At 44.9% G+C, this 17,715-nt stretch overlaps 1 protein-coding gene across 2 annotated transcripts in view; it reads left to right on the top strand.

Annotated features, from left to right (window-relative positions):
• LOC106589857 (caskin-2) overlaps positions 1 to 17,715 on the top strand; it is a 101,717-nt gene that overhangs the window by 36,382 nt on the left and 47,620 nt on the right. For both annotated transcript variants that reach the window (XM_045710107.2, XM_014180255.3), the window contains exons 3-6: positions 5,001 to 5,052; positions 8,912 to 9,009; positions 9,316 to 9,461; positions 13,649 to 13,744. In XM_045710107.2, the coding sequence (XP_045566063.2) occupies positions 5,001 to 5,052; positions 8,912 to 9,009; positions 9,316 to 9,461; positions 13,649 to 13,744 (392 nt within the window). The remainder of the gene's footprint in view (positions 1 to 5,000; positions 5,053 to 8,911; positions 9,010 to 9,315; positions 9,462 to 13,648; positions 13,745 to 17,715) is intronic.

The raw sequence follows: 17,715 nt of genomic DNA, 5'->3' as shown, positions 1-17,715 counted from the left end.
GCAGCAGTAGCCTACTTTTGTTTAGATTAGCTACAGTACATGCACATTCTCACAAGTAAGGACAAGGCATGTTTGAATACAGATTTAGTTATGTCGAGGTCTTAGGATGCCACCACCACAACCCTACTTGACCTTTCACCTTCAAGTGGAAATGAACTGAAAGTTCAAATTAAATAAAGATGTCATACTTTGCATACCTTGACTGTGTCTGTGAATATAAACTACAAACATCTGGGCTTGCTGACGGTATGTTCTGGAATATGTCCCAAATGGCACCCTACCCTTCCCGCTAGAACTCTGGTCAAAAGTAGGGTGCCATTTGGGACTCATAGCTAGTGTTTTTAATAAAGACTTACTGGATAAACATCAGATATAAACACCATCCAACTCTGTAGAAACATCATGTCCATATCTGGGGTAGCAACACTCATCTGCAGCTCACTTCGTCCTTATTTTTAATTACATTCACCTTTCCCCACCTGCTCTCAGTCGATCTGATCTGCTTGTCAGTATCCGACTTAAAGCGTTTAATTTATTCACCTATCAAAACGCAGCCAGGCAAAGCAGGACGACGTGAGCTGCAGATGAGTGTTGCTACCCCAGATATGGACATGATGTTTCTACAGAGTTGGATGGTGTTTATATCTGATGTTTATCCAGTAAGTCTTTATTAAAACACTAGCTATGAATACTGCTGGTCTTAATAGAAAGATGGATGGAGAACAGGCAATGCTTCAGTTTTTTTACATTTCAGGGCATTTTTTCCACTCTCTTTCTGCTGTCAATGTGCCATGACATTTCAATGACTTAAAGTGCCTTCAGAAAGTATTCAAACCCCTTTACTTTTTCCACATTTTGTTGTGTTACAGCCTGAATTTAACATTTGGGTTAAATTGATATGGTATGTCACTGGCCTACACACAATGCCCCACAATGTCAAAGTGGAATTATGTTTTAGAAACGTTTACAAATTCATAAAAAATGAAAAGTATTGACTTAGTAAGTATTCAATCCCTTTATTGTGGCAAGCCTAAAAAATGTGCTCAAGTCACACATTTAGTTGCATGGACTCACTCTGTGTACAATAATAGTGTTTAACGTGATTTTTGAATCTGCTTGATCTCTGTACCTCACACATGCAATTATCTTTAAGTTCCCTCAGTTGAGCAGTGAATTTCAAACACAGAATCATCCACAAAGACCATGGAGGTTTTCCAATGCCTCGCAAAGATTGTTACCCATCTATTGGTAGATGGGTAACAATAAAGAGAGCATGGGGAAGTTATTACACTGAACAAAATTATGAGCTGAAATAAAAATGAAAGATGTCCATAATCACAAAAAGCTTTTTTCTCTCAAATTGTGTGAACAAATTTGTTTATATCCATGTTAGTGAGCTTTTCTCCTTTGCCAAGATAATCCGTCCACCTGACAGGTGTGGCATATCAAGAAGCTGATCATTACACAGGTGCCCCTTGTGCTGGGGTCAGTAAAAGGTCACTCTTAAATGTGAAGTTTTGTCACACAACACAATGCCACAGATGTCTCAAGTTTTGAGGGAGTGTGCAATTGGCATGCTGACTGCAGGAATGTCTACCAGAGCTGTTACCAGAGAATTGAATGTTAATTTCTCTACCATAAGCCGCCTCTAACGTTGTTTTAGAGAATTTGGCAGTACGTCCAACCAGCCTGAAAACCGCATACCATGTGTATGGCGTCGTGTGGGCGAGCAGTTTGCTGAAGTCAACGTTGTGAACAGAGTACCCATGGTGGCAGTGGGGTTATGGTATGGACAGGAATAAGCTACGGACAACGAACCCAATTGCATTTTTATCGATGGCAATTTGAATGCACAGAAATACTATGACGAGATTGTGAGGCACGTTTTATTTTTAAGATATCTGTATTCTTAGTCATGTAAAATAGATAAGGGCTCAGAGGTGGAGTACTTATGTAAACGAGATATTTCTGTATTTCATTTTCAATAAATTTGCTAAAATTTCTAAAAACATATTTTTTCATTATCATTATGAGGTATTGTGGGTAGATGGATGAGAATTGTTTTTATTTTGAATTCAGGCTGTAACACCAGAAATGTTTGAATAAGACAAGGGGGAAAAGCAGCCAACAAGTGCTCAGCATACTGTTTGTGCCAACTCCTTCAAGACGGTTTAACACATGATTCCATGTGTTGTTTCATTGTGTTGATGTCTTCAGTATTATTCTACAATGTAGAAAATAGTAAAATGAAAGAACAACCCTGGAATGTGTCCAAACCCATGACTGGAACTGTATGTTATTGTGACTAGCACCACACCTGTAGTCGACCACATAACCTGGCATGGAAATCAATGTGAAATGAACCATGAATAAACTTTCAGGTTTTCATTCATTGAGCATACTATCTTCTTCAGAGGGAATTACAGGAGCAATTAGGGTAAAGTGCCTTGCTTAAGGGAACATCAGTTGAATTTTTTTGAACCTATTTGAGTCAGGGATTTGAACCAGCGACCTTTCGGTTAGTGGCCCAATTGCTAGGCTACCTGCCGCTAGGCTACCTGCCGCTAGGCTACCTGCCGCTAGGCTACCTGCCGCTAGGCTACCTGCCGCTAGGCTACCTGCCGCTAGGCTACCTGCCGCTAGGCTACCTAGGGCTGTGACATCTTTTTTTCTATTGTTTTTTTTTTCAGTTGTTCAACTGTCCTTTTAAAACCTGCTGTATGTAAAATATTGTGTGCTACAGGTTGGAAAATAAAAACATGTGACTGGATGACAACATAATGATGTTTGTTTCCAACATTAGAGCTGTTTTCCTAAAGAAGATACATCTGCTTGGTGTTTTGTTTCATGGCCATGATACTAACCTGACGTCACTATGTGCTGTGACATGTTTACAGCCAGACATTCACACAGACACTGGAAACCAGTCATCTTCCTGCTACACCAACAACACACACACACACACACACACACACCCCCCCCCCCCCCGCCTTTTAGGTGAGGTGATTGAAGGCCAATGAGGCTTGACTGGGTTAGATTTTACAGTCTCGTTTTCCTCACCTGCTTTTGTACTTGGTGCCAACTCTCAATGGCCCTGTTGTAGCCCGTGTGTATCCAACAGACCTTTTTGATGTTGGTATTGTGTTTCCCTGAAGTTCCTAGTGTAGAACACACCCGCAGGCCATGGTGAGTGGTTTTGTGTTTTTGCAGGCAGGGTTTTGCATTACAGATGATGATGTTGGGTGTGACGCGCTGTAAGGGGAGACTGACACACACACACACACACACACACCACACACACTGTTGAGGATGCAGTAATTTACTGTACCGTGATGCCAGCCAGAGCCCTCCACCTTTTTATTGAGAAGGAAGTAACTGTTTCCAGAGAAAGAAGAAGAAGGGAGAGAAAGGAAGAGAGATTCTATGTCTGGAATGTTGGCTCATGTTCTAACTAGAACTCTTAGAGGCTCTGTTCTCTCGCTGTCATTGGGGCGGTTTAGGCCCCTCTTGGCAAGCTGCCTAGTGTGTGTGTGTGTGTGTGTGTGTGTGTGTGGACTCGCGCCCAGTGTGAGTGGAACTATCCTGTCACTGTAGAAACATGAAATCATCATGTGAATGGCTGGCTTATATGACACACCTCATTCAAACTGCCATGAAGAAATATAACTTTTGGTTGAGTTTAAAGGGATACTTGGGGATGTACAGTACTTCCCCAGAGTCTGCACGCAGAGACACATAGAAAAATGGTATCCACGAGTTCATCCGACTCTGGGGAAGATTGCCAAAATCCTGAAGTGTCCCTTTTTATATCATGGGTCAAAAGCAGTTGGTGAGACAGTAGCCACATTGACAGAGTTGATATTGAGGAGGAATTCACTGTTAATATTCAGTAGGAATAGAATAGAAGTTCTCTGTTTCTTTGATTGAAACCAATGCCAAGAGATCTGTCTGAGGATCAATCTCTTCTACTGTTCACAACATTCACACTCTGGTGTGTGTGTACACATTCTTGTGCATGGCCCAGTGAGAGAGAGAAGCCAGTAGGCCAGAGTTGGAAGAATGGTCCCTGCTGAATGAGAGACTGTGTTGGGGCTCAGTGAGGCTGGAGCCGGGATCTGAGAGCAGGGCTAGCAGAGGTGTCACTGCCCAGAGAGAAAGGCTTTAGATGGGGTGGCTGAGCCTGGAAAGGACCCTGGAGCTGAGGGGTAGAACGTAGGGAATGGGTGTAGGAGAGTGGAGGTAGGACTGGATTGAATTAATGAATAAGGATAACGTAACAAAATTATTGGCTACAGGGAAGTCAGAGAGGAGAAAATATGGGGGAAGTACTCTTGTTCACCAGACACTAATGCCTAGGGCAAGTGGCAATGTGGCTGCTGTGGGGTAAGTCAGCTATTAGGACATGTAGCCTTGTCCAAGATATGTGCTTTAGCCATTCAATTCCTCTGACTATCCGTATGTGATTGGCAGAAGAGCGGACAGGAGTTTGATCTGGAGCAAGCTAAGAATGAGTCTGGTTCAATGGGGTTTTCCATTCTCATCGGGGGAATTGCTTGCATGGAATAAAAAACGTTTCGTTTTCAGTCAGCTGCTAGAATTGTGTCATTTGCGAGAAGAGAGTGGAACAACCTCCAGCCATTCTGACATGTTATTTCAGGAACGAGTGATGAAGAAAGAGAGGAACATGTGAGCTCTTGCTGTGAAAACCGAGAGACCCTGCCGTGATGGAAGATCACTAGGCGTTCTGTTGAAAAGACAAGTCACCAATTCCTTTTTCCATCTCCCCTTCCCTCCTTCCATCCCTCCTTCCATCCCTTCCTTCACCTCCTTCCCTCTCTCCTTCCCTCTCTCCTTCCCTCCCTCCTTCCCTCTCTCCTTCCATCCCTCCCTTCACCCCCGTTCCCTCCTTCCTTCCTTCCATCCCTCCTTCCATCCCTTCCTTCACCTCCTTCCCTCTCTCCTTCCATCCCTCCCTTCACCCCCCCCCCTTTGTTTTTCAGAGTTGCTGGGCTCCACAAAGAGGCTCAACATCAACTATCAGGACTCAGATGGGTAAGAGAGGTGTGTGTGTGTGTGTGTGTGTGTGTGTGTTTTCCTAATGAGTGTGAGTCAGTTAGATGGACTTGTGTGTTCGTGTTTGCATAGCTGAGGTTTATCCTCTCTCTGCACTTATTTGGCTCAGAGGAATGCAATCCATGTCTGTGGAGGAAAAGTTACTCCTACACTGGATTTGATTTGACATGGTCTTCATCTTTAACTCTGGATGCCTGTTGTGGTCGGTTCTCACTGTAGACTTACCACCCAGTCACACCTGTATACAGACAGACCAGACTTGTGTGTGTGTGTGTGTGTGTGTGTGTGTGTGCGTGTTTTTTTTAAGCAAGAGGGGGGCATGATAGATGACAGTGATGCCTAGGGACCACAAGGAAGAAGTGGGAGGTGAACAAACAGTGACCAGTCACCCTAAATCAACACTCACTCAGCATGGAGAGAGATAGGAGGAGGGGCGGGGGATTAAAGGAGTGAAAACAGACAGATGAGACATGGTTGATATGGATGGATTTTTATCTGACTAATTACTAGGCAGGTCAAAACAATGAAGCTTCCAATTTGTAGATCACCAGTTAGATACTGTTAGACACTCCCAAATGGCACCCTAGCCCTTATATAGGGTACTACTTTTCACCAACACCATAGAGGAATAGGGTACTATTTGGGATGCAGCCTTACACACTCAGACTGAACATGACTCGATCCTAGTTTTATTTATTTAACCTTTATTTAACTAGGAAAGTCAGTTAAGAACAAATTCTTATTTTACTATGATGGCCTACCCCAGGCCAAACCCTCCCGGAACCCGGACGACGCTGAGCCAATCGTGCACCGCCCTATGGGACTCCCAATCACTGCTGGTTGTGATACAGCCCGGGATCGAACCACGGTCTGTGGTGACGCCTGTAGCACTGAGATGCAGTGCCTTAGACCGCTGCACCACTTGAGAGCCCCTATTCCCACCCACCATCACAGATTCAATGCACAAACCTCCCCATGGCAGAATTTAGGATATTAAATAATCCTAGCTTTATTCTGTGGTGTACGGTGTGTGTGGTCCTCTGTAGCTCAGTTGGTAGAGATGGTGGGTTTGATTTGCGCGACCACTCATACGTAAAATATATTCACGCGTGACTCCGCTGTAAGTCGCTTTGATAAAAGAGGCTGCTAAATGGCACTAAACGTCCTCTCACTGTCAACTGCGTCAAAATCAAAAGTAACAGTCAGTATCTGTTTTGGCCACCAGCTGCATTAAGTACTGCAGTGCATCTCCTCCTCATGGACTGGACCAGACTTGCCAGTTCTTGCTGTGAGATGTTACCCCACTCTTCCACCAAGGCACCTGCAAGTTCCCGGACTTTTCTGGGGGAATGGCTCTAGCCTTCACCCTCCGATCCAACAGGTCCCAGACGTGCTCAATGGGATTGAGATCATGGCTCTTCACTGGCCATGGCAGAACACTGACATTCCTGTCTTGCAGGAAATCACACACAGAACGAGCAGTATGGCTGTTGGCATTGTCATGCTGGAGGGTCATGTCAGGATGAGCCTGCAGGAAGGGTACCACATGAGGGAGGAGGATGTCTTCCATGTAATGCACAGTGTTGAGATTGCCTGCAATGACAACAAGCTCAGTCCAATGATGCTGTGACACATCGTCCCAGACCATGACGGACCCTCCACCTCCAAATCGATCCCGCTCCAGAGTACAGGCCTTTGTGTAACACTCATTCCTTTGATGATAAACGCGAATCCGACCATCACCCTTGGTGAGACAAAACCGCGACTCGTCAGTGAAGAGCACTTTTTGCCAGTCCTGTCTGGTCCAGCGAGTCTAGCCTCTCTCAGCCTATTGTGGACAGTCTGAGCACTGATGGAGGGATTGTGCGTTCCTGGTGTAACTCGGACAGTTGTTGTTGTCATCCTGTACCTGTCCTGCAGGTGTGATGTTCAGATGTACCGATCCTGTGCAGGTGTTGTTACACGTGGTCTGCCACTGCGAGGACGATCAGCTGTCCGTCCTGTCTCCCTGTAGTGCTGTCTTAGGCGTCTCACAGTACGGACATTGAAATGTATTGCCCTGGCCACATCTGCAGTCCTCATGCCTCCTTGCAGCATGCCTAAGGCACGTTCACACAGATGAGCAGGGATCCTGGGCATCTTTCTTTTGGTGTTTTTCAGAGTCAGTAGAAAGGCCTCTTTAGTGTCCTAAGTTTTCATAACTGTGACCTTAATTGCCTACCGTCTGTAAGCTGTTATTGTCTTAACGACCGTTCCACAGGTGCATGTTCATCAATTGTTTATGGTTTAAACAGTGTTTAAACCCTTTACAATGAAGGTCTGTGAAGTTATTTGGATTTTTACAAATTATCTTTGAAAGACCTGGTCCTGAAAAAGGGACGTTTCTTTTTTTGCTGAATTTATTATAGAATGATAGCTCCAAGTGCGTGTGTGCTGTATCACTGTCCTTACTCCAGTCATTCAGCCAACCAGTACACTGACACACACACACACACACACACACACACACACACACACACACACACACACACACACACACACACGAGAGCATTTCATGGTACCCTACTATACTTGAGTTTAAATATTACTTGCAATCATGAGTTGATTTTTTTTATTTTATTTTTTCTCCAGCTTGTTGATACTAAATTGTTATGGTGGTTGTTGTTCTTGGCATCTTAAATGGCACCCTGTGTAGTGTGCCTGTGTAGTGCACTGCTTTTGACCAGGGCCCATATAAGGACTAGGGTGCCATTTGGGATGCACCTTGGTCAGTTTGTTCCCAGGTGTTTGGACCTGGTCCTTGGTTTAAGGTTGGGGCTGGATCAGGCTGGCAGTATTTCAACAGTTGGCTGTTGTCTGGAATACCCTGCTCTCCATGAATGAAGGGCCCAAATGTATGTCTTTCATTTGTCCCTCTGTGGAATATACTACCCCCTGATGCAAACACACACACACACACACACACACACACACACACACACACACACACACACACACACACACACACACACACACACACACAAACCGGTCATGTCTGCACCAGCGTGATGTTTCATGAAGGCTCACCTCCTGTGAAGTCCTCAGTTAGATGTATACCCTCTCTGTTTATGGCAGACTCATTTCACCCTGGAACCCCCCCCAACCAGGGGAAAGGGGAAGGCCTGTTTCTAAACCAGACAGTATGGAGGCTGTACAAGCTTCTAGAATATTCCCAGCAAATTAGTAGTAGTGTGACAATGGACTCTCCCTCCCTCCCCATCCCTTCTCTCCCCCCCTCTCTCTGTCTGTGTCTCTCTCTCTCTGTCTCTCTCCCCCCCCTTCTCTCTCTGTCTCTTCTCTCTCTCTCTCTCTCTCTCTCTCTCTCTCTCTCTCTCTCTCTCTCTCTCTCTCTCTCTCTCTCCCCTCTTCTCTGTCTCTCTCCCCCCTCTTCTCTGTCTCTCTCTCTGTCTCTCTCTCTGTCTCTCTCCCCCCCTCTTCTCTCTCTCTCCCCCTCTCCCCCCCCTCTCTGTCTCTCTCTCCCCCCTCTTCTCTCTCTCTCTCTCTCTCTCCTCCCCCCCTCTCTCTGTCTCTCTCTCCCCCCCTCTTCTCTCTCTGTCTCTCTCTCTCTGTCTCTCTCTCTCCCCCCCTCTTCCCCACCCCTCTCTCTGTCTCTCTCTCCCCCCCTCCCCCCCCTCTCTCTGTCTCTCTCTCCCCCCCTCTTCTCTCTCTGTCTCTCTGTCTCTCTCTCTCCCCCCCTCTTCCCCCCCCCTCTCTCTCTCCCCCCCTCCCCCCCATCTCTCTGTCTCTCTCTCTCCCCCCCCCTCTCTCTGTCTCTCTCCCCCCCTCTTCTCTCTCCCAGGTTTTCAGCGTTACACCATGCAGCTCTAACAGGCACCACTGAGCTGCTGTCTCTACTACTGGAGGCTCAGGCCACTGTGGACATCAAAGACATTAATGGTGAGAGGTTCTAAGCTGTTATAAAACTGTTTTTATCTATCTATCTATCTATCTATCTATCTACTATCTATCAATCTATATTCTCTCTTTCTCTTTCTCTCTCTTTCTCTCTTTCTTTCTCTCTCTTTCTTTCTCTCTCTCTCTTTCTCTCTCTTTCTCACTCTCTCTCTCACTCTCTCTCTCACTCTCTCTCTCACTCACTCACTCACTCACTCACTCACTCACTCACTCACTCACTCACTCACTCACTCACTCACTCACTCACTCACTCACTCACTCACTCACTCTCACTCTCTCGCTCTCTAGGTATGCGTCCGCTCCATTATGCAGCGTGGCAGGGTAAAGCTGACTCTGTGTTGCTGCTGCTGAGAGCTGGAGCCTCTGTTAACACACTGTCACAGGACGGACACATACCTCTACACCTGTCTGCACAGTACGGACACTACCAGGTGGTGAGTACACATGAACACACGCAGACAGACGCATGCGCACGCTCACGCACAAAATCCTATTTTCCCTAACCCATACCCTAACCTTAACTCTAACCCTTAACGTAAATCTAACACTAATTCTAACCTTGACCCTAAACCCCCTAGAAATAGCATTTGACCTTATGGGGACAAATTTTGTTTGTTTACAAACAATTTTGGTTTGTTTACTATTCTTGTGGGATCTTCTGGTCCCCGCAAGAATAGTTAAACATGACCAGATGCATGCACGCACAGACACACACAAACAAATGACTAATTACTCCTTTTTTGATTCCAAGATGGTGTAGCAGTCAGACATCTGTTTTGTCTTGTCCCGTCCCGTGTATATATCGTTTTCTTCTCATATATTTCGTATATATTTTTTATATTTTTAATCTCAATTTCAATCTATGGACTGAACATACTCTCCTGCATCCCGCCTCACCCAATATGGTACGGATCTACTATTTTTTATACTTTAGAACCCCCATGAGAAGCTAGCCAGCTAACTAGCTACTAGCTAGTAGTCAGTTAGCTACTGCTAGCGGTCATCACCGTTAACTCAGACATCAGCCAGCCTCAGCCCAGTCAATTCCTGCCAGTCTGCACAGCGCGATATCAACCCAGAGCATATCGGATTGCTTTTTCTCTACCACATCTCCGGATTCCTACCGCAAGCTCTGAATCTTTACACCGGATCATCGCAGCTAGCTAGCTGCTATGCAAGTGGCTACTCCTGGCTATTGTCTCTGTCCCGAAGCAAGAACCAGTTAGCCTGGAGCTAGCCTCGAGCTAGGGCCATGTCCCGGGCTTGCCGAAGAGGTCCATCGGCCAATTCTTGGGCTGCAACACCTCTTTTGCCAATTGGCCTGGACCCTTTACTGCCGACACGGAGCCCCGCCGATCCATCATGACTGGTCTGCCGACATAACCGTACGAGGTGGTTTCCATAGGCTCTTCCGTTGCAACGTCCCCGTAGGCCCTTCTGCTGACCCCGGCCCGCTAGCTGTCTGAATTGCTGTGTCTCCAGCTCGCCTAGTTACTCACTGGACCCTATGATAACTCGGCTACACATGCCTCTGCCTAATGTCAATATGCCTTGTCTATTGCTGTTTTGGTTAGGGATTATTGTCTTATTTCACTGTAGAGCCTCCAGCCCTGCTCAATATGCCTTAGCTATCCTTTTTGTTCCACCCCCCCCCCCCCCCCACACACATGCGGTGACCTCACCTGGCTTAAATGGTGCCTCTAGAGACAAAACCTCTCTCATCGTCACTCAGTGCCTAGGTTTACCTCCACTGTACTCACATCCTACCATACCCTTGTCTGTACATTATGCCTTGAATCTATTCTTCCGCGCCCAGAAATCTGCTCCTTTTACTCTCTGTTCCGAACGCACTAGACGACCAATTCTTATAGCCTTTAGCAATATCCTACTCCTCCTCTGTTCCTCTGGTGATGTAGAGGTTAACCCAGGCCCTGCAGCCCCCAGCACCACTCCAATTCCCCAGGCACTCTCATTTGTTGACTTCTGTAACGGTAAAAGCCTTGGTTTCATGCATGTCAACGTTAGAAGCCTCCTCCCTTATTTTATTCACTGCTTTGGCACACTCCGCCAACCCTGATGTACTTGCCGTGTCTGAATCCTGGCTTAGGAAGGCCACCAAAAATTCAGAAATTTCCATCCCCAACTATAACATTTTCTGACAAGATGGAACTGCCAAAGGGGGCGGAGTTGCAATCTTCTGCAGAGATAGCCTGCAGAGTTCTGTCATACTGTCAATGTCTGTGCCCAAACAATTCGAGCTTCTACTATTAAAAATCCACCTTTTCAGAAACAAGTCTCTCACCGTTGCCGCTTGTTATAGACCTCCTTCAACCCCCAGCTGTGCCCTGGACATCATATGTGAATTGATTGCCCCCTATCTACCTTCTGAGTTCGTACTGTTAAGTGACATAAACTGGGACATGCTTAACAGCCCGGCCATCCTACAATCTAAGCTAGATGCCCTCAATCTCACACAAATTTTCAAGGAACCTACCAGGTACAACCCTAAATCCGTAACCATGGGCACCCTCTTAGGGATCATCCTGACCAACTTGCCCTCGAAATACATCTCTGCTGTCTTCAACCAGGATCTCAGCGATCACTGCCTCTTTGCCTGCGTGCGTAATGGGTCCGCGGTTAAACGACAACCCCTCATCACTGTCAACCACTCCCTAAAACACTTCAGCGAGCAGGCCTTTCTAATCGACCTGGCCCGGGTATCCTGGAAGGATATTGACCTCATCCCGTCAGTAGAGGATGCCTGGTTGCGCTTTAAAAGTGCTTTCCTCACCATCTTAAATAAGCATGCCCCATTCAAAAAATGTAGAACTAAGAACAGATATAGCCCTTGGTTCACCCCAGACTTGACTGCCCTTGACCAGCACAAAAACATCCTGTGGTATTCTGCATTATCATCTCAGCTCACTGGTCACCATAGCAACAATCACCCGCAGCACGCGCTCCAGCAGGTATTTTTCACTGGTCATCCCCAAAGCTAACACTTCCTTTGGCCACCTTTCCTTCCAGTTTTCTGTTGCCAATGACTGGAACTAATTGCAAAAATCACTGAAGCTGGAGTCTTATATCTCCCTCTCTAACTTTAGGCATCAGCTGTCGGAGCAGCTTACATCGATCACTGTACCTGTACACAGCCAATCTGTAAATAGCACACCCGACTACCTCATCCCCATATTGTTATTTCTCCTCTTGCTCTTTTGCACCCCAGTATCTCTACATGCACATCATCATCTGCACATCGATCACTCCAGTGTTAATGCTAAATTGTAATTATTTCGCCTCTATGGCCTATTTATTGCATTGCCTCCCTACTCTTCTACATTTGTACACACTGTACATAGATTTTTCTATTGTGTTATTGACTGTACGTTTGTTTATGTGTAACTCTGTGTTGTTGTTTGTGTTGCACAGCTTTATCTTAGCCAGGTCGCAGTTGTAAATGAGAACTTGTTCTCAACTAGCCTACCTGATTAAATAAAGGTGAAATAAATATAAGAATAATCAACTCAGAGAAATGGTTCAATATGTGGCCAGACTCCACACAGGTAAGAGTCACTGTGTGTCTGTATAGTGTTTCCAGGTGTGACAGCATGTAACGTTGTGTGTGTGTGTGTGTGTGTTAGGAGTCACTGTGTGTCTGTATAGTGTTTCCAGGTGTGACAGCATGTAACGTTGTGTGTGTGTGTGTGTGTTAGGAGTCACTGTGTGTCTGTATAGTGTTTCCAGGTGTGACAGCATGTAACGTTGTGTGTGTGTGTGTTAGGGGTCACTGTGTGTCTGTATAGTGTTTCCAGGTGTGACAGCGTGTAACGTGTGTGTGTGTGTGTGTGTTAGGGGTCACTGTGTGTCTGTATAGTGTTTCCAGGTGTGACAGCGTGTAACGTTGTGTGTGTGTGTGTGTGTGTGTGTGTGTGTGTGTGTGTGTGTGTGTGTGTTAGGGGTCACTGTGTGTCTGTATAGTGTTTCCAGGTGTGACAGCGTGTAACGTTGTGTGTGTTAGGGGTCACCGTGTGTCTGTATAGTGTTTCCAGGTGTGTGTGTGTGTGTGTGTGTGTGTGTGTGTGTGTTTTAGGGGTCAGTGAGTGAAAGATACTATATGATGTGATCAGGTTAGCAATAGATCTTATAACACATTCCCTGAGTGAAGTATTGAGACTAACTGGGAGGGAGAAGGAATGTGTGTATTTAGTGTCTTTAACACCCAGTCTACCTGAGAGGTGGGTTCACACACACACACACACAGCAGCATACCTGGTCATGGAGAGTTCTGAGGTATTGTATTGTGTGTGACAAAGCAGGGACAGAAACAAAGCCAGAGGTATTTCTCTGTAATAGAAGCCCCCGTTAGGACTGGTGCTGGTGTCGCCCTGAGGATTTCACGTCTCTGTAGAAGAAGATAAACCACAGAGATGCTTGAGGGAAGGGTGTTTTCATGTGCATCTATTTAAGGATGATATTTATTCATGTTATCTCTTTTTTTTCCCTGTCTGTCTTTATCTCTCTCCCTCTGTTTCTCTCGGTCTCTCTTTCTCCGTCCCCCCCTCTCTCTCCTCTCTCTCTCCCTCTCTCTATCCCCCTCTCCTCTCCCCTCTCTCTCCATCAGTCTGAGATGTTACTCCAGCACCAGTCTAATCCCTGTCTGGTGAACAAGGCCAACAAGACCCCTCTGGACCTGGCCTGTGAGTTTGGCAGACTCGAGGTGAGTCAAGTTATGTACAGGATACACATGGAATACATCATCCAACTAACTGCTTACTTGCAGGTTCCTTCGCGACAATGAAACAACAGTACGAAATAATAATACGAATATAAAGTAAATGGCTCAGTAGAATAAAATGACTTTTTTATCGTAAGTATAATACAGGAAGGCACAATTAATAGTCCAATATTTACACATGTATTGGGGATGGGGCGGCAGTGTATAGACTGGGCAGCATAATAAGAGTCTGGTAGCAGCAGGTGTGTGTGTGTGTGTGTGTGTGTGTGTGTGTGTGTGTGTGTGTGTGTAGCAGGGGAGGTTGGTGGGCAGATATATAGGAGGACAGGCTTATTGTAATGGATGAAACCTCTTGTGGACAGATTCTCGTGGACAGATGAAATGGAGAAAGTCTGTCAAGGCTCACATAGAATTATGTGATTACGAGCAGTAGTAGTTCCTGGTTTTGGGTTTTCATCATTGATTATTTGGACGAATCAGGATTGGGCGAATGCGGTGCTTAAACTCGTGCTGTGATTTTCAAGCCTGGATGATGAACAAATTCCACTAGATTCCACAGCCACAAAGTCAAAATTGGCTAAATAATAAAAATGTCCTTTTTGGCCATGATGAACACGGGTGAAATTAGAGGAAGGAAGGGGTTTGGCCAGGAGTTTCCATTTGCTAGGGAGGAGACTTCGCTTCCTTCGTGCCCCCAGAAGTAAAACAAAAATGACATTTTTGCGAGAGAATTTTACTTCTGTTTGACGGAGATGATGGATGGAATGGCTTTCATGTGTTTGATACGGTTCCATTCCATTCCGCTCCAGCCAATGAGACCGTCCTCCTATATATGCACCCACCAGCCGCCTCTGGTGTGTACAGTGCATTATTTTCATATATATATGTTAATATACTGTAGCTATGTGCTGTTTATGTACAATACCTCCCTCTTTAACCCAAACCTTCACACACACACAACAGTGATCAAAGGCCAGTATAAGTGGTTATGTGTGTGTCGTGTGTGTGTATATGCGTGTGTGTGTATATGTGTTGTGTATATGTGTGTGTGGAGTGTGTATTTGTGTGTGGAGTAAGGTTGCAAAGGGTCTGAAACTTTGCGGGAAATTTCCGGAAATTTTCCATGGGAAAATTCATCAAAAAAGTTAGCTTATAACAGTGAACCTTTTTTTGTGGGATACACAAGGCAATTCTAGGTTATGTGGTATATTTTTGTTAAACTATCCCCAATTCAATGGAATTGCAACCCTCTGCATGCACAGTGCATTCTTCAATCACATGTACAGCTGATTCTCAAGATCTTGCACACTAATGAGATGCTATTGAGCCCACACCTCTACACTGTCTGAGCCAAGGACTACATGCTTTCTGGTAAGTTTTGATTACAATACTGGGTGGGGTGAATATATTTTATATGACATACATGATTTTTTGTTAACTAGTAGCCTACATAAGTGTGTTTTTTAAATAATTTCTAACTTGTTAACATTTTCTGCTAGTTAGTTTTTGCTACCATGTAGGTTATAGCTTGCTTGGGCCTGCTACCTGAGGAGTGTTAATTCACCTGTTTCCATACATGTTTAATTTTAACATTTATCTTACAAAGTAGTTAATCTAACTGCTTAACTTTTTATCTGAACATGTAATTGTATTTGGGTTTTACATTTTTTTTTCTTCTAATCTTTACAGGAAAATGCCACGGGCACTATCTGATGGGTGGAGACATTTCACTGCAGCTAAAATATAAGGAAAAGCTGCGTACATTTGCAAATACTGTGCCAAATCATATGTGAAGAATGCAACAAAGATGCAGAATCATCTGGCCAAGAGCATAAAGTTCCCTCAGCGCTCACAACAAGCAACCTCTGACAAAAGTTCCTCTACTTCTATTCAAGGTGAAAATGATGAATCAGACACCTTATCGATAGCAACAGCTCATGGTCCTCCTGGAATCAGAAGTTTTTTTGACTCAATGGAGGAACGTAGTCAGAGAGATGCTGATGAATGTCTTGCTCGAGCTGTGTATGCAACTGGTTCACCTCTGATGCTCACAGGCAATGTGTATTGGAAGAGATTTCTGATTGTTCTTCGCCCAGCATACACCCCTCCAACCAGACATGCTTTATCTACTCATTTGCTGGATGCAGAGTTCAACAGAGTTGAAGTGAAGGTCAAGCAAATCATAGAGAAAGCAGACTGTATTGCAATCATCTCTGATGGGTGTTTGAATGTTCGTGGGCAAGGAATAATTAACTACATAATCTCCACCCCTCAGGCAGTATTCTACAAGAGCACAGACACAAGGGACAACAGACACCCCGGTCTCTACACTGCAGATGAGCTGAAGGCAGTCATCAATGACCTTGGACCACAGAAGGTATTTGCACGGGTGACAGACAATGCTGCGACCATGATGGGTGCTTGGTCTAAAGTGGAGGAATCCTACCCTCACATCACACCCATTGGCTGTGCTGCTCATGCATTGAATCTGCTCCTCAAGGACGTCATGGCACTGAAAACAATGGATACACTCTACAAGAGAGCCTAGTAAATGGTTAGGTATGTGAAGGGTCATCAAGTTATATCAGCAATCTACCTCACCAAGCAAAGTGAGAAGAATAAGAGCACCACATTGAAGCTGCTCAGCAACACTCATTGGGGTGGTGTTGTCATCATGTTTGACAGTCTCCTGGATGGGAGTCTTTCCAAGAAATGGCCATATCACAGTTTGCCGATATGGACAGCCCCATCAAGAGGATCCTCCTGGATGATGTATTTTGGGAGAGAGTGGTAAGCAGCCTGAAACTCCTGAAACCTATAGCAGTAGCCATTGCACGGATTGAGAGAGACAATGCCATCCTGTCTGATGTTCAGACTCTGCTTGTAGATAGATGTACAGTGTTTCCTCCTTTAAAAGTTACACCGCGGGACTTCGAGGTACCCAGCGTCACGGCTTCATTGCTCCAGACCACCACAAGGGGGAGTTAGAGCTCTCATTATGAATTTGGGTCCCAAGGTTTTTATATGACCAATCGTATCGAGTGGTTCCAATGACCAATTTGACGCGAGCCACCTGTCCCTGGTGACTTTCTTCAGCAAAGATGGCTGACAAACATTACGGGGGAAGCAAATGTAAGTATTTATATCGCCGTAACGACTCAAGCAAAATATTTACAATTGAGAGGAATATGTTAATGTTGAGACAAACGATTGTGCATATTCTTTGTCATAAAGTTAATTTACGAAAATCGCTATTTAGCATGTTAGCTGACTAGCTAACATTAGCCAGCTAGCTAGCTGGTGTAATGACATGAGTATGACATTGTAATTGGTGTTGTTTAATGTTTTAGGGACTTCTGAGAGAACCAGCAAACCAGGCTGTCGTCTTTGGAAACAGTGGATGCAAAGAATCTAGCTAGCTAAAGCATTTACTGCAAATTGAATGTACAATTGTGTAAGCTTACCTTGCTGTGCAATGCAGCTGAAGTAACATATCTAGCTAACTATTTACTTGCTTATTGTGTAGTGGAGGATAAAAATAGCTGTATGCCTATGGATGTGTAGCTAGCTACATTATGTAGCCGATCTGTGTATGGACCCTAAAACGTTAGGTTCTAAACTAATATTCATACCAATCTATGAACCTCAGCTATCATAGTTGTATCAACTTCAAGTCTGAATGGCACTAATGAAGCCTATGGATGGAGTAGAATATAATAACTTTATTGTGCCAAGGATGCAAGTCCTATATACATGTACTGTAGTTATTACCACACATGAGATCCCCACAGTGTAGCCTGTACATTGAATATATTCACTGATCATGTACTCTTCCTTGGCAATAAAGCTGTGGTTCAGGTATGAATCTCTGAGACATTCTTTTTCAGTCATATCCAATACCAGGTGTATCAAACTCCATTCTTTGTATGATGCTGTGTCTGATGACTCTCCTT

The sequence above is a fragment of the Salmo salar genome, chromosome 28, assembly GCF_965601325.2.
Source record: "Salmo salar chromosome 28, fSalSal1, whole genome shotgun sequence".
Classification (NCBI taxonomy): Eukaryota; Metazoa; Chordata; class Actinopteri; order Salmoniformes; family Salmonidae; genus Salmo; species Salmo salar.
This window is presented reverse-complemented; position numbering and strand designations above follow the sequence as displayed.